The sequence below is a fragment of the Mandrillus leucophaeus genome, unplaced genomic scaffold (genome assembly GCF_000951045.1).
Source record: "Mandrillus leucophaeus isolate KB7577 unplaced genomic scaffold, Mleu.le_1.0 Scaffold418, whole genome shotgun sequence".
NCBI classification, from domain to species: Eukaryota; Metazoa; Chordata; class Mammalia; order Primates; family Cercopithecidae; genus Mandrillus; species Mandrillus leucophaeus.
Window position 1 is genome coordinate 982,020 of NW_012104454.1, and position 21,107 is coordinate 1,003,126.

The 21,107-nt window shown below is 51.0% G+C and overlaps 3 protein-coding genes across 7 annotated transcripts in view; 2 read left to right on the forward strand and 1 right to left on the reverse strand.

The window, feature by feature from the left end:
• The first annotated feature begins 2,029 nt into the window (after nucleotides 1-2,029).
• On the forward strand, nucleotides 2,030-7,708 carry TTC24 (tetratricopeptide repeat domain 24). The gene is made up of 10 exons (XM_011992788.1): nucleotides 2,030-2,735; nucleotides 2,896-3,099; nucleotides 3,704-3,832; nucleotides 3,998-4,110; nucleotides 4,435-4,526; nucleotides 5,439-5,561; nucleotides 5,712-5,818; nucleotides 6,300-6,413; nucleotides 6,535-6,631; nucleotides 7,054-7,708. Exons 1-10 carry the CDS (start codon nucleotides 2,030-2,032, stop codon nucleotides 7,133-7,135), a joined length of 1,767 nt encoding a protein of 588 aa, XP_011848178.1. The 3' UTR covers nucleotides 7,136-7,708.
• A 4,917-nt stretch (nucleotides 7,709-12,625) lies between these two features.
• Nucleotides 12,626-15,299, forward strand: APOA1BP (apolipoprotein A-I binding protein). 2 transcript variants are annotated; one of them, XM_011992789.1, is made up of 6 exons: nucleotides 12,626-13,095; nucleotides 13,210-13,318; nucleotides 13,474-13,584; nucleotides 13,666-13,779; nucleotides 14,512-14,659; nucleotides 14,993-15,299. In XM_011992789.1, the coding sequence occupies exons 1-6, from the start codon at nucleotides 12,674-12,676 to the stop codon at nucleotides 15,193-15,195; spliced, it is 1,107 nt and encodes a 368-aa protein (XP_011848179.1). In that variant the 5' UTR covers nucleotides 12,626-12,673; the 3' UTR covers nucleotides 15,196-15,299. The 2 variants fall into 2 exon arrangements, with proteins under 2 accessions (XP_011848179.1, XP_011848180.1); XM_011992790.1 differs by having other exon boundaries at nucleotides 13,214-13,318.
• Nucleotides 15,300-15,604: 305 nt separating this feature from the next.
• The window catches only part of GPATCH4 (G patch domain containing 4), an 8,855-nt gene continuing 3,352 nt past the window's right edge, over nucleotides 15,605-21,107 (reverse strand). Inside the window, exons 2-8 of one of the 4 annotated variants that reach the window (XM_011992793.1) lie at nucleotides 20,406-20,542; nucleotides 19,869-19,942; nucleotides 19,675-19,767; nucleotides 19,483-19,569; nucleotides 17,506-17,597; nucleotides 17,200-17,250; nucleotides 15,605-16,962 (exon numbers count right to left, since the gene is read on the reverse strand). In XM_011992793.1, coding sequence (XP_011848183.1) covers nucleotides 16,110-16,962; nucleotides 17,200-17,250; nucleotides 17,506-17,597; nucleotides 19,483-19,569; nucleotides 19,675-19,767; nucleotides 19,869-19,942; nucleotides 20,406-20,484 — 1,329 coding nt within the window. In that variant the 5' untranslated portion in view covers nucleotides 20,485-20,542 and the 3' untranslated portion in view covers nucleotides 15,605-16,109. The remainder of the gene's footprint in view (nucleotides 16,963-17,199; nucleotides 17,251-17,505; nucleotides 17,598-19,482; nucleotides 19,570-19,674; nucleotides 19,768-19,868; nucleotides 19,943-20,405; nucleotides 20,543-21,107) is intronic. The other 3 variants (XM_011992792.1, XM_011992795.1, XM_011992794.1) reach the window with 3 other exon arrangements.

Sequence of the window (21,107 nt, forward strand, 5' to 3'; positions counted from 1 at the left end):
AAAAAAAAAAAAAAAAAACAAAAACAAAAACAAAAAAAAACCTAGTCTAACCCCAGCTACATGACTGCTCTTTGACCTTAGTTAAGTCACATCTGCTGTCTGAGGCTTGGTCCCCTCCTCTGTGAAATGAGGGGATGAAGTAGATGATATCTGGGGGTGTAACTAGTAAGCGCCCCTCTGATGCCTTGATTCATTTCTTGAAGTGAGGGACTTGAGGGGGTGTGTCTGCAGCACTATCGAGGTTTAGCACTAAGATACGGCCCCAGAACTGCCACTCAAATAATTCCCTAGGAGTGGAGGGTGGTACCTGGTTGTCTAGTAACCTCCAGGGCTTTGAGCTAACAGCTAGGGAGGTAACCCAAGCCGGAGGGGCCATTCCAGAGAGACAGCTGCGGAGAAGACCCAAGGAGGTAAGGTGTCCTGCAGTGGGCGTCCCCACACTGCATGGGGGTAGTCAGGAATGCCCTGGAGTGGAACGCCTTGAAAAGGCAGGATTTCTGGGTGTTCTTAGAAGTGAGGGGAACTTCTTTTAAAAGAGACTATTTTTCCTCTACCTGCCCCTCCTAAAAAAGGGGGGAAAAGAATAAAATGGGAGGGGTCAAGAGGCCAGGGCCTGGGTCTTTTCCACTCTTTTTTCCGTCTCCTGGGAGGCGAGTTCATGAAAAGCCTTTGCCCTTCGAGGGGAAAGATACTAACAGGATATACAAGCTGATGAGATGCTTGTGTTCGGGAGGCTCTGGAGACCAGAGCAGGAGGCTGGGGGCCTGGAACCAGCCAGCAGACAGAAAGCAGAAGAAATGGAGAGAGAGAGCTTCCCCTTGAGCTAGGGAAGGGGCAGTAAATGGATGTTCCATCCCACACCACACTCCTTTTCAGAGAATCCTGCTCTCCTGGAGGTTGGCTCCTTGCCAATTCAGAAGCCTCCTCACCCTAGGGTCCCCAGTGCCTAGTGTGGCTCCCAGCACATAGCAGGGACTTACTGAGTGCTTGTTGAACTGACCTAAACTACATCTTGAGATTAGATAGCAGGAGTACCCAGATGATGAGTGGGTGGGTATTAGTAGAGGCACAGTGTGAAGGAGGTTATGGAGGAGAGGCCCTGCATATGTGGTTCCTTCATCTATTTATTTGCAGTTTTTTTTTTTTTTTTTTTTTTTTTTTTTGAGATGGAGTCTCACTCTGTCACCCAGACTGGAGTGCAATGGCATGATCTCAGCTCACTGCAACCTCCACCTCCCAAGTTCAAGCAATTCTCCTGCCTCAGCCTCCTGGGTAGCTGGGATTACAGGTGTGCACCACCACGCCCGGCTAATTTTTGTATTTTTAGTAGAGACAGGGTTTTGCCATGTTGGCCAGGCTGGTCTCTATCTCTTGACCTCATGATCTGCCCACCTCAGCCTCCCAAAGTGCTGGGATTACAGGTATGAGCCACTGCACCTGGTCTATTTGTTCATTCCAAAAACATTTGTATGGTGGTAACATATATATAACATACAATTTACCATTTTAATCATTTTAAAATGTGCAGTTCAGTGACATTAAGTACACTCACATTATTGTGCAATCAACACCACCATCCATCTCCAGAACTTTTTCATCTCCTTCCAAAAACATTTATTGTGAATCTACTATGTGCCAGACCCTGCAAGTTGCTCCAAATCTAGTAGCGGGGGGAAGACAAGAAAGTCATCAACTCTGACCCAGTGTGATAAATGCTACAAAAGACGTAGGCATCAGGTGCTATGGGACCACAGGAGTACCCAGTTGGTTGAGAAGAAGGTGTGTTCTGAAGCAAGCTGTTACTTGACTTGAGTCTTGAAGGAGGACTAAGAATTAGTCAGGACGTTAGAGTGAGAGTGGATATGGTACCCAGTGGGACAGAAGAAACAAAGTGAGAGGTCAGAGAGCAATCCTTGAAACCCTGAGGGTCATGCTAGGGCGGGGTAGAGCTGAATTTCTCGAAGGGGGTCCTGCTCTAGAGGAAGCCAAGGCTGACATACCGATCCCTCTGTTCCCCTCTGTCAGCTCTATGTCTTCCCCCAACCCTGAGGATGTGCCCCAGAGGCCAGAGCCTGAGCCTTCAAGCTCCAATAAGACAAAGAAGAAAAGAAAGTGGCTGTGGCAAGACGCCAGCATCCAAGCCCTCACCAGGGCTGGCCACGGGGCCCTTCAGGCTGGCCGGAACCATGAAGCCTTGAACAACTTCCAGAGGGCCTTCCTTCTGGCCTCCAAGACCCCACAAACCGGGGACACCCTGGTGCTCCGGGCCTGCGCCTTCAACCTGGGGGCTGCCTATGTGGAGACTGGGGACCCAGCCAGAGGCCTTGAGCTGCTCCTGCGAGCCCACCCTGAAGAGAAGGCACAGGGCAGGCGTCATGGAGACCAGTGTTTCAATGTGGCTTTGGCCTACCATGCCCTTGGCGAGCTGCCTCAAGCTTTGGCCTGGTACCACAGGGCCCTGGGCCACTACCAGCCACAGGGTGACCAGGGAGAAGCCTGGGCAAAAATGGGAGCCTGCTACCAGGCTCTGGGACAGCCTGAGCTAGCAGCCCACTGCCTGCAGGAAGCAAGCCGGGCCTATGTCCAAGAGAGGCAGCTGCAGGCCGCAGCCCTGGCACTGGGGGCTGCGGCAGGATGTATGCTGAAGAGTGGGCGGCATCAGGTAGGGGAAGTTGTACAGGTGCTGGAGAAAAGCCGGAGGCTTGCCGAGAGGAGCACTGAGAGGGGACTGCTGGGTGAGATCTTTGGGCAGGGAAGGTGTGGGATCTGGGGAGACACAAAGCCTGGTGCTATTCAGAGGGCTGGGTTTGGGGAACCCTGGAGGAGTGGATAGGGGCTATACCAGCCTTATTTATATCTGGTCCAGCTACCAGTGACCCTGGCTATGCCCTCTAGGGCACCTCTATAATGATCTAGGCCTGGGCTACTGCCAGCTCCGGCTGTTTCCGCTGGCTGTGGAGGCCTTCCTGCAGGCCCTTCCTCTGTGCTGGGTGCCAGGAGAGCAGGCCACAGTGCTAAGAAACCTCGGGATGGCCCACAACGCCCTTGGCAACTATCAGGAAGCTCAGGAGTTTCACCAGAAGGCTGCTGACCTGCACGGTGGGTGCCCGGGGCCGGGGAATGGGACTGGGACTAAGACACTAAGAAGGGTTTCCAAAAGGGGCCCCAAGGCTTAAGGGTGGATGGCCCTTTGGGACCACTTATGGAGCCTGAAAACCCATAACCAGTGGGGGAGAGCTGGAAGTGCAGGAGATGGGACAGTCAGACAGGACAGAGGGTTGTGGGCCCAGAGGCTGAGACCTCAGGGTTGGGAAGGCAGTAGTCGGCAGGGGGAAGGGTACTGGCGGGGAGAGGAGGCCTGAAGTGGAATTCAGCCCCTCTGCTGACTGTGTGACATTCAGGAATCACTTTCTCTTTCCGAGCTTCAGTTTTCGCATTTATAAAAACAGGGCCATTAATACCTGCCTTGCCTGTATCACAAGGTTGTTGCCTGACTCAAACTAGCCAGGTGGAGGCACTCACACCAGAACTCAGGATGGGTCCAGGCTGGGAGTGGAGGGTTCAGGCCTCTCGGATGCATCTGGAGTGTGCTGGGGCTGGGCACCAGGCCTCCTGGGAGCTCTGTCTTGGTTGCTGGAGGGCGGAGTCCTAATGTCCCAGCAGCCAGAGTCCCCTCTGAGGATGGGGTGGGCTCTGTCCTCAGGCTCTGTGGGGCAGCGGTGGGAGCAGGGCCGGAGCTTTGGCAGCCTGGCCTTTGCATTGAGCCAGCTGGGGGACCACAAGGCTGCCAGAGACAACTACCTGCATGCCCTGCAGGCTGCCCGTGACTCTGGTAAGCGTGAGGGGGTTGGCATGTGACTGGGCCAGCGGGGAGGCTGAGGGTTCTAGGAGCTGGCGGGGAGGCAGATGGAGGGAACTGAGGGTAGGGAGTGCCTCTGAAGGGGCGGGTCAGTGGGGTAGGGAGCCATGAAAGGACCTTCCAGGCTCTCTTTCTCAGGGGACATGAAGGGACAGTGGCAGGCCTGTGAGGGTCTGGGGGCTGCTGCAGCCAGGCTGGGGCAGTATGACCAGGCCTTGAAGTACTATAAGGAAGCACTGGCCCAGTGTCAGGTGAGACCCTGTATCCCGGAATCCACCTCTCCCCTGCTATCCCTCTTCTGGCTGACATTCCTGCCTTCACTCCTTGCCTTCTCCCACAGCATCGGACACACTGTGTGCTAGGTGTTGGGATACTATTGTGAGGAAGAGTCCATCACTGTCTGCAATTCTGGGCAGGTGGTGGCAGGACCCTGGGAAAGGCATGGGGATGGGGTAGAAGAGAGGGGGAAACAAAGTCCCGCTCCCTCCTCCCTTTCCTGCTTCCTTCTTCCCCAACCCCCAGAGGACCACAAAGTCCAGGCATTCCCCATTACCCTATTATCACCCTCTCCCCAGAAGGAGCCAGATTCTGTGCGAGAACGGCTGGTGGCCAAGCTGGCAGACACCGTGAGGACGCACTTGGCCCAGGTGGGGCTGGTCACACCCTGGTGAGATGACACCTGAGACAAGGAGATGGGGGTGGAGAGAGGTTACCCAGAGAAGGGGTTGGTGGTAAGCAGAGCCGATGTTCCCTGGGATGCGGCGCGCTTGGCAGCTCATCTGTGTTCATCCGCCTTGAGCCTGCGCATGAGATATGTCACTTTCCAGGGGTAGGAGGTGGGTGTGGGACTGCGGCATGTCTCCAACACAAGGGGTGATATGTAGGTGATTAAAAATAAATAAATAAATTTAAAAGAATCGGTAGACCATGTGTGCAAGGAGGTAGAAAGTTTCAAGTCCTTGACTGCAGTTCCCTAAATGGCCACAGGATGGAGATGTGCTCCAAGGAAGTCCCTCTCTCCCGTCTTTAAGTCTCCAGAGTTCATTTCTCTGTGGGTCTCCACCGCGTTACTCCTTCGCTGTCTCTGCTTTAACTTGTTTCTATCTCCGGGTCTCTTTGTATGATTCGTTGACTCTCCAACCGCCTCCTCCTTCACATTTTCAGACAACCCCAGAAAACCTCTTCCCACTCCAGGAATTGAAATTATACTTTAATATTTATATGTATGTAATAGATTTTATGCTCTCGCATTTTAAAGATCACATTTAAAGACACCATATTTAAAATCTGCAAGAAAAATTAAATTGCCTGGTACAGGCAGAGGATTGGATTGAGGGGTCAGAATACCTGGGTCCCAGCCAATGTCTGCCACCTACTTTCTGTGACTTTACCATATCAGGCCCCAGAAGGGATGGGGTGGCCGTTAGACACTGGCCAGGTCTGCTAGTCCCTAAATCTGAATTCAAGCTTGAGAGTTACTAGCAGGGACCTTAATAGAACAAAGAACCTCACCCCAGAATTGTATTCTCCGAGACCCTGGCACACACATAGCTGGGATGGCCGTTTTTCTCAGACCTAGTCCCTCTACTCCCCTTCGTTCCCAGACCTCGGCTCCGGGAAGACTCCAGGCTCCAGGTGGGGCCAGCCAGGTGGAGGGGACCCCAGCAAAGGCAGGAAGCAGTGCAGCAGGTGCCCAGCACAGGTGAGGGTGGGAACGGTGCAGCAGGGATGTATGCAGCCTCTGCAGGGTGTTGGGGGCTGTCGCAGTGGGGTAGGACCCCATGCATACCCCCAGGGAGGAGGGGACTGGTGTCTCTCTGCCAAGCTGTGCCCTCGTTCCTTGCCCCTACAGATCTTCCAGTGGGTGGGAAGATGAAGAGTTTGAGGAGGGCCACCAGGAGAAAAAAGAGGAGAGGTCGGCAAACGTTCCCATGAGGGCTGGGCCGGGGAGACTGGAGCGTAAGTTGATGTAGAGTATTCCTGGTGGTGCCTCTCCGCACTGCAAATGTGGCACTCCCGCCCCCACCTGCCTGCCTCCACTTCTTACACCCATCCTGCCATCCCACCTTCCTGTTGTCATTTCTCTGAGGCCTGGCACAACTTCGCACCACCCCGACCCTGACTGTCCCAGTTCACAACTCCCCAACAGCCCTCCCCTGATTTTTGCTTGTCTCTCAAGGCCCTGGACCATTTTCCCTGAACCCTTTCTAGAACTGCCTCTTTCTTCCTGCTCTCATGGCTTTCCTAACTTCTAGAACTTTGCATCTTGGACCCCAGGGTTTTGTTGAAAGCCTACTTTATGCCCAACACAGCACTGGGCGCTGCTTGTAATCCCCAGCTCACTATTCAATAGCCTCTCCCACAAAGACTTGCAACTCGGGGAGCAGAGTTCCTTGCTACTTATTGAGTTGACCTGAATTTACCAATGTCTCCTTTTCAGTGTGTTTCCTTCCAGGCACAGTGAATCATTCCCACCATCTAGCTTCTAGTTGCCCCATGTTTACCAAGCACTCGCCCTGCAGAGGGAGAGTCCTCGGCAAAGCCTCCGTGTATAGTGAGCAGTGCATCCTCTGACACCGCCCCAACTCCTGGTTCTTCTCCAGAGCTTTTTTCCACCATGATAGTTCTTGGTGCAGAGAGGCATGTGATGAATGTGTCTGTCCTTCTCCATCTAGGTCCAGGACCCAGGGCCCATTTTCCATTTGTAGGTCGAGGCCCTCCCAGAGCGGAGTACCCTAGCATCCTGGTACCCAATGGCCCTCAAGTCAATAGGTGGGTCCTTGGGGGAGAGCAGGAGGCCTAGAGAATAGCAAAGAAAGTAGAATATGTGGCTTGGGATGATATTAATGGAACATGACTGCTGTTGAAGTTAGGGGAAGCTGGGATCTCATGCTTGGGATATAGGGCCCCGAGCTCCCCTTTGTCTTTGCCCTTTAGCAATGTGAACAACCCTCACCCAGCTCTGGAAGCCCGGGGTATGCCCTGCTTCCTGAATGGCCTGATGGTAGGCCTCAGTGAAAGACAGGGTGCTGCAGGATGGGGGGATATGAAGCTTAAGCCAACTCCCTCCTTCTCTGGAGCCCACCAGCAGAGGTAAGGGCCAAACAGGGCAAAGGAAGCTGAAGCCAGGGCAGGCTGCCTCCTGCTGTCTCCCCAGTCACCCCCACTGGCAAGCCCCTCCCTGTCTTTTTCAGGTTATCCAAGTGGCCCAGGGAAAGCCTCAGCAGGAGCTGCCAGAGGAGACCCATGGAGTCGGGCATCTGCACTATCGTGTGACCTCCCCCTGCCGGCCGCAGCCCTCATCGCTGAAGCACCTGCCCAACACGCACATGCTAGGGGGTCCTGGGGACCAAGCCTCTTCCCAGTTGCTCAGCCCTGCAGGGGTGCGGAACACAGGGCAGCTAGTGGACTCCTGAGGATGCTGGGCAAGGGCTTTTTGCAGGCTCGGCCCTGAGAGGTTCTGTTTGTTCTTCCTTGGGATTTTTGGACTCAGTAGGTAAAATAAAAAAGGAAAATGGATGGCAAATTCCCTTTGTCTTTCTGGATCCAAATCTTATGATTGCTAGGGGCCTGGGAGTTCTAAAAACTGACTTCGTAGTCAAGTAGCTTTGGAGTCACTGACTGTCTCCAGACCTCCATTTTTGCCTATGGGAAATGAGGATATAATACTACAGAAGAGGCATCTTACCCAACCGATGCACCCTACTTCCTCTGTGAAACATAGGGGATGCTGGGCGCAGGCCTAGGCTGTAGCCTGTAGGACAGCTCCTGCCGGCAGCCACAGGAACAATGATGTGATATAACATGTCCTAAGTACTTAGCTCATGCCCCACCCTATTCTAGGTGCTTCACAAGTGTATTCTCCTCTAATCCTCACAACAAATATATGAGGTGCTATTATCATCCCCTTTCACAAATGAGGAAAATAAGGCACAAAGCTTCAGTAGTCTGAATTCCCAGATCACATAACTAGTATGTAGAGAAGCTGGGAATCAAATCCAGGCAGTGAGCACTTTCTAGAATGCTGTGCAGTTCCACTCCCCCAGCTAAGCCCTTGCTTACCCAGAGGCAGTTGTGATTTAATACCAAGTGTGTTTATGCCCATTGTGTGTGTTACTGTAATTCATAATTTAATTAAATACTATATACATTGATGAACAGGCCAGGTGAAATGGCTCATCCCTGTAATCCTAGCACTTTGCGAGGCCAAGGTGGGAGGATTGCCTGAGCCCAGGAGTTGGAGACCACCATGGGCAACATAGTGAGACCCCATGTCGATGTAAAAGAAAATGTATCTTTAAAAAAAAATAAATTGATGAACTGAGAGTGGAAAACAAATCACTGTTTCTATAAAAACTAAGTTGGGGCCGGACGCGGAGGCTCAAGCCTGTAATCCCAGCACTTTGGGAGGCTGAGATGGGCGGATCACGAGGTCAGGAGATGGAGACCATCCTGGCTACCACGGTGAAACCCTGTCTCTACTGAAAAATACAAAAAACTAGCTGGACGAGGTGGCGGGCACCTGTGGTCCCAGCTACTCGGGAGGCTGAGGCAGGAGAATGGTGTAAACCCGGAAGGCAGAGCTTGCAGTGAGCTGAGATCCGGCCACTGCACTCCAGGCTGGGCGACAGAGCGAGACTCTATCTCAAAAAAAAAACAAAAAAAACAAAACTAAGTTGGATCTTTAGAAGACTCCACTAAAGTAAGTTACTTTTTCTGTATTATTATTATTCTTTATAATAATATATTTTTCCTCCAGTGATGGAGGAAAAAGTGAATTTATTTATTTATTTATTGAGACAGGGTCTTGCTCTGTTGCTCAGGCTGTAGTGCAGTGGCACGATCACATCTTACTGCAGCCTCAAACCCCTGGGCTCAAGCGACCTTCCCACCTCAGCCTCCCACTAGGACTACAGGTGCACCACCATGCCAGGCTAATTAAAAAATACATATATGTATAGAGACAGGGTCTCACTATGTTGCCCAGGCTGGTCTCAAACTCCTGGGCTCAAGCCATCTTCCCACCTTGGCGTCCCAAAGTGTTAGGATTACAGGTGTGAGTCACTGCGCCCAGCCTGAGTGTCACTTTATTTATTTGTTTATTTATTTATTTATTTATTTATTTATTGAGATGGAGTCTCACTCTGTCTCCCAGGCTGGAGTGCAATGGCGTGATCTCGGCTCATTGCAACCTCCACCTCCCGGGTTCAAGCGATTCTCCTACCTCAGCCTCCCGAGTAGCTGGGATTACAGGTGCATGCCACCAAGCCCAGCTAATTTTTGTATTTTCAGTAGAGATAGGGTTTCGCCATGTTGGCCAGGCTGGTCTCAAACTCCTGGCCTCAGGTGATCCTTCTGCCTTGGTCTTCCAAAGTGCTGGGGTTACAGGCGTGAGCCACTGCAGCCGACCTCTGAGTTACTTTAAGAAGCTACTGTGGGCTGGGCACGGTAGCTTACGCCTGTAATCCCAACAGTTTGGGAGGCCAAGGTGGATGCATCACTTGAGGCCAGGAGTTTGAGACCAGCCTGGCCAACATGATGAAACCCTGTCGGTACTAAAAATGCAAAAAATTAGCTGGGGCATGGTGGTGCACGCCTGTAATCTCAGCTACTCGGGAGCCTGAAGCAGGATAATTCACTTGAACCTGGAAGGTGGAGGTTGCAGTGAGCTAAGATCATGCCATTGCACTCCAGCCTGGGCAAGAGAGTGAGACTCTGTCTCAAAAGAAAAGATAAAAGCTGCTATGGAATTAGATGTGAGCAACAAGATTATTACAAATTGGGAGAATAATCATAAAAATATAAATAAATTCTACACTCAAGATTGCTTCAAACATGCCATTAACTGTTTCACTTTAAGGAAGTAAACTGGAAATTGCAGGTGATACATAACTGGTGAGGTTTATGTAAGAAAGATGAGGAATCCAATCACGGGCTCCATCCTCAAAGAAAAGACCCTGACCACACTTGACAGATGGAAAATTAATGTATTTTTTTAAGTTGAAATAAAATAATCCACTCCTGAGCATGTCAGATAACAGAACGTAGGGAAGGCAAAACTTTACCTCTATCCTGTTAGGGTCTCTGGCTGGGACAGAGAATTAAATTGACATAAAACAGATTAACAAGAGAAAAGCATACAGATTTACTTAATATAAATTTTATGTGACACAGGAGCCCTCATAAAGCAATGAAGACCCAAAGAAGGAAAACCTAAATGTTTTGTACTAGGTTGAACAAAGAGCTAATTGTGGAAAAGCAGCTAAAATATATGAGGAGGCCAGTCGCAGGGGCTCACACCTGTAATCCCAGCACTTTGGGAGGCCAAGGTGAGTGGATCGCTTGAGCCCAGGAGTTTGAGACCAACCTGGGCAACATGGTGAGACCCCATCTCTACAAAAACTACAAAAATTGGCCAGGTGTGGTGGTGTGTGCCTGTAGTCCCAGCTACTAGGGAGGCTGAGGCAGGAGAATCGCTTGAACCCATGAGTCGGAGGTTGCGGTGAGCCGAGATCGTGCCACTGCACTGTAGCCTGGGTGACAGTGAGACTCTGTCTCCAAAAAAATAATAAAAGTAAAATATATGGGGAGGCTAAAGGAAGATGAGAGATATTTTATTAAGGTCTGTTTATAGAGAATTCTCTCAGCTTCGACTCCCTGTCTCTGGTGATAATGTTTCTTTCCTCCTGGAGGAAGGCATTGTTCACATGGGAGTTTTGTTTCCTGCTTTCAGGAAGAAAAGGGGAGGTTAGAGCACTCTTCTTATACTTACTGTTTTTCTTTTTCTTTTCTTTCTTTTTTCGAGATGGAGTCTGGCTCTGTTGCCTAGACTAGAGTGCGGTGGCAGGATCTCGGCACACTGCAACCTCCTCTTCCCAGAATTCAAGCAATTCTCCTGCCTCAGCCTCCTGAGTAGCTGGGATTACAGATGCTTGCCACCACGCCCCACTAATTTTTTTGTATTTTTAGTAGAGATGGGGTTTCACCATGTTGGCCAGGCTGGTCTCGAACTCCTGACCTTCAGGTGATCCACCCGCCTCGGCCTCCCAAAGTGTTGGGATTACAGGTGTGAGCCAGTGCCTCTGGCCCTAATTTTTGTATTTTTAGTAGAGGCGGTGTTTCACCATGTTGTCCAGGCTGGTCTTGAACTCCTGACCTCAAATGATCCACCCACCCTCGGCCTCCCAAAGTGCTGGGATTACAGGCGTGAGCCACTGTGCCCTGCCAAGACCTCGTTTCTACAAAAAATATGAAAATTAGTTGGGTGTGGTGGCGCATGCCTGTAGTCCCAGTTACTGGAGAGGCTGAGGCTGGAGGATCACTTGATCCCAGAGGTCCAGGCTGCAGTGAGCCATGATCAGGCAGCTGCACTGCAGCCTGAGTGACAGAGCGAGACCCTGTCTAAAAAACAAAAAAGACCTTCCCTTTACCTGTGTCTTAACTTGGGCTGTCACAATAAAATATCATAGATTGGATGCTCAAGCAACAAATTAATTTTCTCAGAGTTCTGGGGACTGGAAGTCAGATTAGGGTTCCAGTATGGTGACAGAGAGGAGGGGTGGGGAGAGGAAGAAAGTCTCATAAGGGCACTAATTCTACCAGACTAGGGCCTACCCCTTATACCCCAACTAATGCTAATCCCAACGGCCGCCCTGTCTCAGAATACCATCACACTGGGGGTTAGGGCTTCAACATATGAATTTGTGAGGGGGGAAGGAACACAAACATTGAGTCCATAGCAGTCTGGATAATTATCTTTATCTTAGTGCCTTGATGGTAACTGGTTTGTTACTCTCCAACCTTTTCCCCTAACCATGCAACAGAGTGTGTTTGCGTTCTCAGAACCACTCGGGTAAACTCTACTCCTCCTCTCAAGACTTCTAGTGAAACATCATCGTGACCTGGAGCAGTCATGCGCGTCCGTGTGAGGAGACCACCAAACAGGCTTTGTGTGAACAATAAAGCTTTTTAATCACCTGGGTGCAGGCAGGCTGAGTCCAAAAAGAGAGTCAGCAAGGGAGATAAGGGTGGGGCCGTTTTATAGGATTTGGGTAGATAAAGGAAAATTACAGTCAAAGGGGATCTGTTCTCTGGCGGGCAGGAGTGGGGGTCACAAGGTGCTCAGTGGGGGAGCTTTTTGAGCCAGGATGAGCCAGGAAAAGGACTTTCACAAGGTAATGTCATCATTTAAGGCAGGGGCCAGCCATTTTCACTTCTTTTGTGGTGGAATGTCATCAGTTAAGGTGGGACAGGGCATTTTCACTTCTTTTGTGATTCTTCAGTTACTTCAGGCCATCTGGGCATATACGTGCAAGTCACAGGGATGCCATGGCTTGCCTTGGGCTCAGAGGCCTGACAGAGCCTATGGTTTCAATTACATTTTAAACCATAGCTTACAGAACCTATTTAAGGATAATTTTCTATTTCCATAGCTATTATCTCAGTAAAGGGGGTAAGTATGACTAGGGAAGTACAGTGAGATATCCTGGTAAAATAGAGGTAGGGGAAGCTAATTTAGTGGAGAGGGGGCCTAAGTTACATAGGCTTGGTGGTGTAAATAACAACAGTAGCTTAATTTCTATAGCACTCCCTCTGCGCCGGTTTGCAGGCATTAGCACCTATGAAGTATGTACTCGTTTCCCTGTTGTATAGGCGAAAAACTGACACCAGCAGTTCCCCCATTCACTCAGCCTCTGAGCAGTGGGGCAGGAATAAAGGCTAACTGCTATACCATATACCTTTCTGAAAGAGTTACAAAGCCAGCACTTATTATCAAAGGGCGGTTGGGAGCAAGGCATTTCGGCGTATCTGGAAATGTGTGGCGATTTGTACACACTCCTGAGGAGAGCTGGGATCCCAAGTATAAGGGAAGTTGGCCCAGGTGGGAACGGCTCCCCGGCCCAAGGGCTGCTGGAACCACAAGACTCCAGCCCCGAGCCGCTTCCGGAACCCGCGCGTGCTGGCCCGGCCTCTCCGGGGGCGGGGCGAGGGCGGCGCATGCGCCGAGGTCGGGTCGAGCCGGGCCTGGCAGGGGGCGAGCGCTCTGCGAGCTGGATGTCAGGGGTGCGGACGCTGCTGGGCCTCGGGCTTCTGGTTGCGGGCTCGCGCCTGCTGCGGATCAAAAGCGAGACCATCGCCTGCCGCTCGGGACCCACCTGGTGGAGACCGCAGCGGCTGAACTCGGGTGGCCGCTGGGACTCAGAGGTCATGGCGAGCACGGCGGTGAAGTACCTGAGGTAGGCGCGGGTCTCCGGTGGCCTGCTCTGCCACGGGGCGGGGCCTGGGACGGCCGGACCACCTGCGCGATGGAGAACACGAGGGGCGGGACTCAGGCCGCGGGTTTTCCTCAGCCAGGAGGAGGCCCAGGCCGTGGACCAGGAGCTATTTAACGAATACCAGTTCAGCGTGGACCAACTTATGGAGCTTGCCGGGCTGAGCTGTGCCACAGCCATCGCCAAGGTCAGTGGCACAACTCTTGACCTTTGGGAGCAGCCAGGGAGGAGTCACTGTCCCAGTCCTCTGGCCTAGGCACAAAGGGGTGGGAGAAACAGCTGGGCCAATCTGATCTATTACCGCCTGAAACCCCGCTGAACCACCCTTGACTCTGCCTTCAGGCATATCCCCCCACGTCCATGTCCAGGAGCCCCCCTACTGTCCTGGTCATCTGTGGCCCGGGGAATAATGGAGGAGATGGTCTGGTCTGTGCTCGACACCTCAAACTCTTTGTAAGTATGTGGGGAGGGGCTGTGGGGGAGGAGGGTGTGAGGGCTCTGGGATCTGGGGTTGAATTACCACTTTCTTCCTAGGGCTATGAGCCAACCATCTATTACCCCAAAAGGCCTAACAAGCCCCTCTTCACCGCATTGGTGACCCAGTGTCAGAAAATGGACATCCCTTTCCTTGGGGAAATGCCCTCAGAGGTAGGTGGCTCCAGTTGAATACTTCATCTCCCAGTAACCACTGCCTGTGCTCTGCTCTTCCATCGTGTTTCCAGGCTGAGCTCATTTTAGTGCCTGGTACAGAAGATGCCTAAAGGATGGTATTCAAATAAGTGTGCAAGAGCCTTCTCCCCCTTCATAAAGTGTGCTCCATGAGTCCCACACACCACCTTCTCTAAAGTTTCCCTGCCCTTTCATCTCCCTGGTCCCTCCTTCCACTCTGTAGTCAGATCCTCTTGCCCTAGCATGCAGTAAACACATGATTGCCCCTCAGAGGCCAGAGTGGCTGCCCTGTCTGAAACCCTTCCTGCAGATGCATGGATTAAGGGATGGGAAATTGGGTAATTTTTTTCCTTAACCCATTTTACAGATGAAGATACTGAGGTGGAGAGAAGTGGTTTGCTTAAAGTCACTGAATTGTATCATGGCAGAGCTGAAACCATAATCTGGCTCTCCTGACTCGGTCTCAGGCTATCTCACCCTGTAGCCTCCCCAGTGGCGGGCAGGCAGGCACCGAGAACAAAAACTGTCTGGTCTCAGTTTGGCCTGAATCAGTGACCAACTCACACTTTCTCTAGGCTTCAGGCTGCCGTCTGAATGAGATACAATACTTGCGTCTCTGTGAATGGTCTGCAGGTGCAGAGGACAGCCCTCTCCAGTTAAGGCTGTTTGTGCAGCTGCTGGCTCTGACATCCTTTTCCTGCTCCACCACAGCCCACGATGATTGATGAACTGTATGAGCTGGTGGTGGATGCCATCTTTGGCTTCAGCTTCAAGGGTGATGTTCGGGAACCGTTCCACAGCATCCTGAGTGTCCTGAAGGGACTCACTGTGCCCATTGCTAGCATCGACATTCCCTCAGGTGCTGGGACCCAGAAGGTGGGGCAGGGGTGGGCGGAGATTGGGGCCCTACCCTCCTGACTCTTGCCCACACCAAGTCTAAAATAATTTTAGTCTAGAGGGGCAGAACACAGCTTTCTGGACCCCCATCAGGGCTGGGGAACAGCGTTCAGAAGTCCCCTTTACATGTTGGCCCCATGAAGAGACCACGGCCCAAGGGTACGTGGAGCTTGTTGGACGAGAGTTCCTCAGGTGGGAACTGAGGGGACTTCCCACTTCTCTGGGACTAGGGTAAAATAAGGTGTAGAAGGGGATGAGACATCTGGCCTCTTCCTGAATACCACCCTCTTTTCAGGATGGGACGTGGAGAAGGGAAACTCTGGAGGGATCCAGCCAGACTTGCTCATCTCCCTCACAGCCCCCAAAAAATCTGCAACCCAGTTTACTGGTCGCTACCATTACCTGGGGGGTCGTTTTGTGCCACCTGCTCTGGAAAAGAAGTACCAGCTGAATCTGCCACCCTACCCTGACACCGCGTGTGTCTATCGTCTGCAGTGAGGGAAGGTGGGTGGGTATTCTTCCCAATAAAGACTTAGAGCCCCTCTCTTCCGGAACTGTGGAGTCCTGGCAGCTCCTCTGGCAATGAAGGTCAGTGAATGGTGGAAATCAGGGAGCAACCCTGGGGATTGGGTGCCATCTCTCTGGGGGTAACACAACGGGCAAGAGGTTGCCATGGTATTTGGAAACAATGAAAATGGACTGTTAGATGCCAAGTGAGTTGTGCTGTCCTTTACACAATTCTTACTCATTTGGGACACAGACAAGGAGCTACGTTCACTTATCAGTGTAGCAAGACTACAAGGAGGTTAACAGAAGGAATTTCCTCAAAGGCCTCCAAGAAGTATCTTCTAATTTGTATTCAGGACCTTCCCAGGCTGGGAACAGAGAGCCAGTCAGTCCTAGCCAGTTATCTCTAGGCTAGGAGCCCAAGATGATGTTTGTTATTCATTTGGTAGTGCTAGGAACTGGCAACTGTGGGCTAAATCTAGCCCATAGACCTAAATTTGTGTTTTTCTTAACCTTCACAATATTTAAAAATCAGAGCACTTCACATAGGTCTACATTTTCAGCTTCTTTTAATTTTAGCAGGAATGCTCCTTCAAAGGGTATCTGCATTCCTGTTCCCACAGCCCCCAGCATTCCTTATCCTTTAGCTGCCTGGCTTCTCTAGGCACCTGAGTTTATGATCCTGGGTTAGAAGCTGCAGAGGGGACTATGCTGACTCCCTCAACTAAGGGTTGGTACTACCGCTTGCTCCTCTCAGCAGCTGACGTCCCAGAGATCAGTTTCCTTTCTGGGAGGGACTCCTCATTGAGTGGGGGTGCAGAAGACCTGCAGACCTGCATCAACCCTGGTCTTCGAGGCTTCAACTCCTGAAAATCAATCAGTGGAGCCCCACCTTGACCAGACCTTTAGTCTCTCTTCTGTTTCTTCTTTTTGGCTTTCTGGCTGATGCTGATTTCAGCTCTTTCCTTCTTGGCATGCTGCTGCCTCTTCCTCTTACCTCTGCTGCTTGAGCCAGTGTGTGCTCCGCTCTCTGCTTCCCTAGCCCCGCCATCCTCCTCATCCTTTACATCCAAGATGTCCTCCTCCTCTTCATGCTGCTGTCTTTTCTTCTTGCTTCTCCGATCATTGCATGTTCTGCTCTCTGCTTCCCTGGTTCCACCACCTAAAACAGTTTCCTCATCTCCATCTTCTAGGTTCAAGTCCTCCTCCTGTTGCTGCCTCTTTTTTCTTCGGCTGCATGGGTCAGCGTACGCTCTGCTCTCTACCTCCTCTGTCCTGACACTGCCTGCAGCCTCCTTGCCTTTTCCTCCTTCCTCCAAGACCCCCATCTTCTCCTCTTCATGGTGCCACCTCTTCTTTTTCTTCACTTTCCTGAGGGACTGATGGGCTTGCTCTCTGCTATTCAATTCCCCAAGCCCACTTGTTCCTGCGGCATCCTCCTCCTCATTCCCTTTAGTTGTACCCTCTCTTTCCTCTGAGACCTTTCCTTCTTGATGTCGCCTTTTCTTCTTCTTGCTTTTTCTGATGTTCTGCTCAGCGTGTTCTGGGTGCTTTTCATCTGCATCATTCCTTTCAGATGCTGTAGCTTCTTCCTCCTCTTTCTGCTTCCTTTTCTTTTTCTTTTTTTGGGGGGGCTTGCTCTCTGACTGCGGTTGAGGGGCCCCAGGGTCCTGGCCTTTGAGACGAGCCAGGAAGGCCTGCTCCTGGGCCTCTAGGCGAGCAAGCTTGGCCTTCATCGTGATCCCAAGACGGGCAGCCCTGAAACAGACAGGGTCCAAGTCAGAGCAACGGTATCAGGGGAAATGGGCCTAGTCCTTAAGCCTGCAGGGAAAGTTGATGGAGGGTAGAAGGAGTGGGGAGCTGCCTATCTTCAGGCAATAGATGGGTAGGTAATAGGAATCATTTCCCTGGGGTAAAAAGAATCAGGAGGTGGCACAGGCCATGCTCAAAGGTGGGGAGAAAAGAAGCGAGCTCAAGGAGCTGACCACTACTTACTTATGTGCTGTTCGCCCTTCACAGGCTTGGAGCAGCATCTCATCAGTCAGACTGTTAGGGGAGATCGGCAGTTACAAACAGACCCAGTAGAAAGGCTTGACCTCTCCTCCTTCTAAAACATTCCTTCAACACTGAGTTCTTGTTCAGGACCTGGCACTTTTTGAGGTACTAGGGATACAAAGATTAGTACAACACAGTTCCACCCACCACCAAGAAGCCCCCAGTCAAGCATTAGACTCAGCCCTTTCTCTTACCATCTAAGGACATCTCCTCCCACATTCCCCAAGAGCTAAAATGAAGTCTCACATCTTTGGGGACTTGGGCCCCTGGTTGTCATCATCACTGCAGCTCTCCAAGTCTTTGTGTGGCTTCTCTCCACTTGAAGTCAACGTGGCCATCTAGGAGGGGTCATGGGGGTGGACAAGGCCTTCTCAACACCACCAAAGGCCTTCTCAACACCACCACCATCCCTATTCCCTTGTGGAAGCCCCCTAAGAATTCATAGCTCCTGGCAGGAGTTTGCCAGCCCCTACCATTGCTCCTTGAGGAGCCACAGGGAGGCATGCCATCCTGCATACTTGAACTTGGATAGGAGTTGGGCTGCTGCTGCTGGGATGTGCAGCAGCTTTGCCCTCTCTGGCCTACAACTGGCTGGTGAGCAGAAGAAGAAGAGAAAATGCTCTGATTCATCAGGTCTTCACAGTGGACAAGTGCCAGTGACTGGCAGTAAAGATGCCCTGCTCCACCCCAACCATAGTACCTGTTCATAGTACCTTCATTTAATCAGACTGAGAGTCTACTATGGGCCACAGAGTTGGGGATTCCGAGTGGAATAAGAATGAGATGGGCCCAGCCCAGATGGAATCTACATAGGCAATTATGATGGAAGTGTTGCCTGTGATAGAGGAAGGGTACTCAACTCAGACTTCAGAGAATGACTTCTAAAAGTAACTGATGTATGAGCTGAGCTCTGGAGGATAAGAAAAACTCAGCAGGTAAAGGGGGAAAGGGAGAAGAATGTCCCAAGCAGAGGGAGCAACATGTGCAACAACCTGAAGATGGAAGAATGTAGTGCCTTCAAAGAAAAGAAACAGATTGGACTCTGTTAGGCTAATGGTTAGGCTAAAGTGTAGTGGTCCTGGAGAAAGGTGAAAAGAGATGAGGCTGGAGATGGCAGGAACAGGCATGCAGGGCCATATAAGCCAGTCCGATAAATCTGGATTGTGTCATCCTAGGTCAAAGAAGACCCAGTGACATGATGACATTTATGTTTTAGAACACTCTGGATGCTTTGTGGAGGAGTCCATCCTCCACAAAGGTTGGGGTGGGGAGTGAGACTAAAGGTGTCCTTAGGAGGCTGCTGGAAAAAGAAATTAGGCAAGAGATGATGATGGCCTGAAGTAGGATAGTAGATGGTAACAAAGATGTAGAGAAATGGGAAAGATTTGCTAGGTAACATGTATAGCCCTTAGCACATAATGACCATTACATGTTAGCTTCCTTCTGTTGGCACAGGAGAAAGTGGAGGCCTGAAGACCTGGGTTCCAGTCCTGTTTGCCATTGCCATTACTAGCCAGCCGTGGGCTCTTCAGCAAACCACTTTTAACCCTTTTAGCCACATCTGCAAAGCAGGGATGGTCTAGATAATCTCTCAGGTCTCCTCTGGCTTCTCTTTTTTTTTTTGAGACGGAGTCTCGCTCTGTCACCCAGGCTGGAGTGCAGTGGCGCAATCTCGGCTCACTGCAACCTCCGCCTCCCAGGTTCACACCATTCTCCTGCCTCAGCCTCCCACGTAGCTGGGACTACAGGTGCCTGCCACCACACCCAGCCAATTTTTCTGTATTTTTTAGTAGAGAAGGGGTTTCACTGTGCTAGCCAGGATGGTCTCAATCTCCTGACCTTGTGATCCACCCACCTCAGCCTCCCAAAGTACTGGGATTACAGGCATGAGCCACCGTGCCCGGCCTCCTCTGGCTTCTAAGTCCTTTGAATTAGATGTCCCCTGGCCCCCCCAAAATTTGGCAGCTCCTGACTTAAAGAGACTGTACCCTACCTCTCACTCCCTATTGCTGCTGCCTTAACAGATGGCAGGATCCATGGAACCTGAAGATCTCAATTCCTGCTGAGGGTCTGGGCAGTCTAAGTAAGCAACAAGGCTGGTCACAGGATCCCACTATGTTAGGAAAGTCCTGAGAATTGATAAGGCATACAAGGCAACTGTTCAGGCCCCAGGGAGACCAGGGAAGAGAAAAAGGATGGACGCTGTTACCCAGTCTCTAATACCTTCACAAACTTCTGATACAGCAAGTTGGGCTTGGGATGATTGTAACGGGTGGTCTCCTTAGAAAGGCTCCTTATCTGTATTCCATCCTGTAGAGAATTATCAGTACCAGTGAATGGGTGACATACCATGACTGCCTACCCCACAGGTCCCAGGCCCTTTGTTTCATGTGCCCATCTATCAAGAGCTCATACCTGCCCAGTTTCCACTACCAAGTTGGCCGCAGTCTTGTTGAAGAGCTCATTCCACCAGTGGTTTGTGAACTCCTTGGCAGGGTCGTGTCCCACCTGCCAGGGGAATAAGTATGAGCTCTGAGTGCCTGCCTCACCTGCCCTCAAGGGTTCCTTCTCCCATGCATGCTAACCTTCCTCAGTCCACCCAGTCTTACCCCATGAGTGTCTTGCTTCAGTGTCACCCTGAGAGCCTGGGTGATACCATTCTCCTTCCGGCCGAGGCCTTTGCCTGCAGAGGACAGTGAGCGACTTGGCTTATTCTCCTGCCTGCTGTGAGACCTCACAAGGCACGCCCCCCACAGGCCTCTTGCCATTTCACACACCTGACATTGGGGTATACTCTGTACCTCTCAGAAGACCTCCCAGCTCCTTTCTTTCTAATACCACTCCATATAGTCCCCTGCCTTTGTGTGAGCCTGAAATATCTCTTCCTTCATAATTCTTTTGGAAGAGAGGCCATGTCTCTTCTTCTCTCCCCTAGTCCTCCCAACCACAACTTCTTCATTATCCACTGTCAAATTTCTTCCTTTCTTCCCTTTTCTGGGAAAGTCAGAAATTTTCTTCTGCAAATTTCCCTTTAAACTAGCTTTTCTCCTTTAAATAAAGGAGGGCGGTAATCCAGGATGATGCCTTTCCCCTGGGCAGAAGGTAGGCAGGGAGTTGGGGGATGTAAGAGACCCCATGGGGATCACCTTGAGTCCATCCATGCTTTAACAACTGCTCCTCAGCAAACTTCATCCCATGACTCTTGACCTCTGGGGTGACATTCATGGTGAGAAAAAGGTCTCTATCCTCAGACTCTCACCAGAGAAGAAGAGGTGATATCATCCTTTTAAGAAGAAAGGAGAAAGTGCCCAAACAGCCATCAGTTCCATCCTGACTGCTTGTTAAGAATTCTCTGCTAGTTGGGTGCAATGGCACACACCTGTAGCCACAGCTACATGGGAGGCTGAGGCAGGATTGCTTGAGTCCAGCCGGGGCAGTATAGCAAGAACCCCCTCTTATAAAAAGAATAAAGCAGCCAGGTGCAGTGGTTCACATTTGTAATCCCAGCACTTTGGAAGGCCAAGGTAGGAGGATCACTTGAGCCCAGGAGTTCCAGACCAGTGTGGGCAACATAGTGAAACCATCTCTAGAAAAAAATAAAAAATTAAAAAGAAAGAAAAAAGAATTCTCTTTCCTGAGCCCTGGGGCGAGAGAGAGGAAGGAGGTGGCCTGGTCTTTGGGGAGCTCCCTATCTGGCTACAGAAAGACCAGCATATAGAGAAGTCAAGGATGAATGGTGTCAATTTTGATACCTAAATTTATGGTGTGCTCACCACATGCCAGGATGTGCTGAGACTTTACAAAGATTATTTCATTTAATCTTCCCAGCCCATTCGGGGAAATATTAG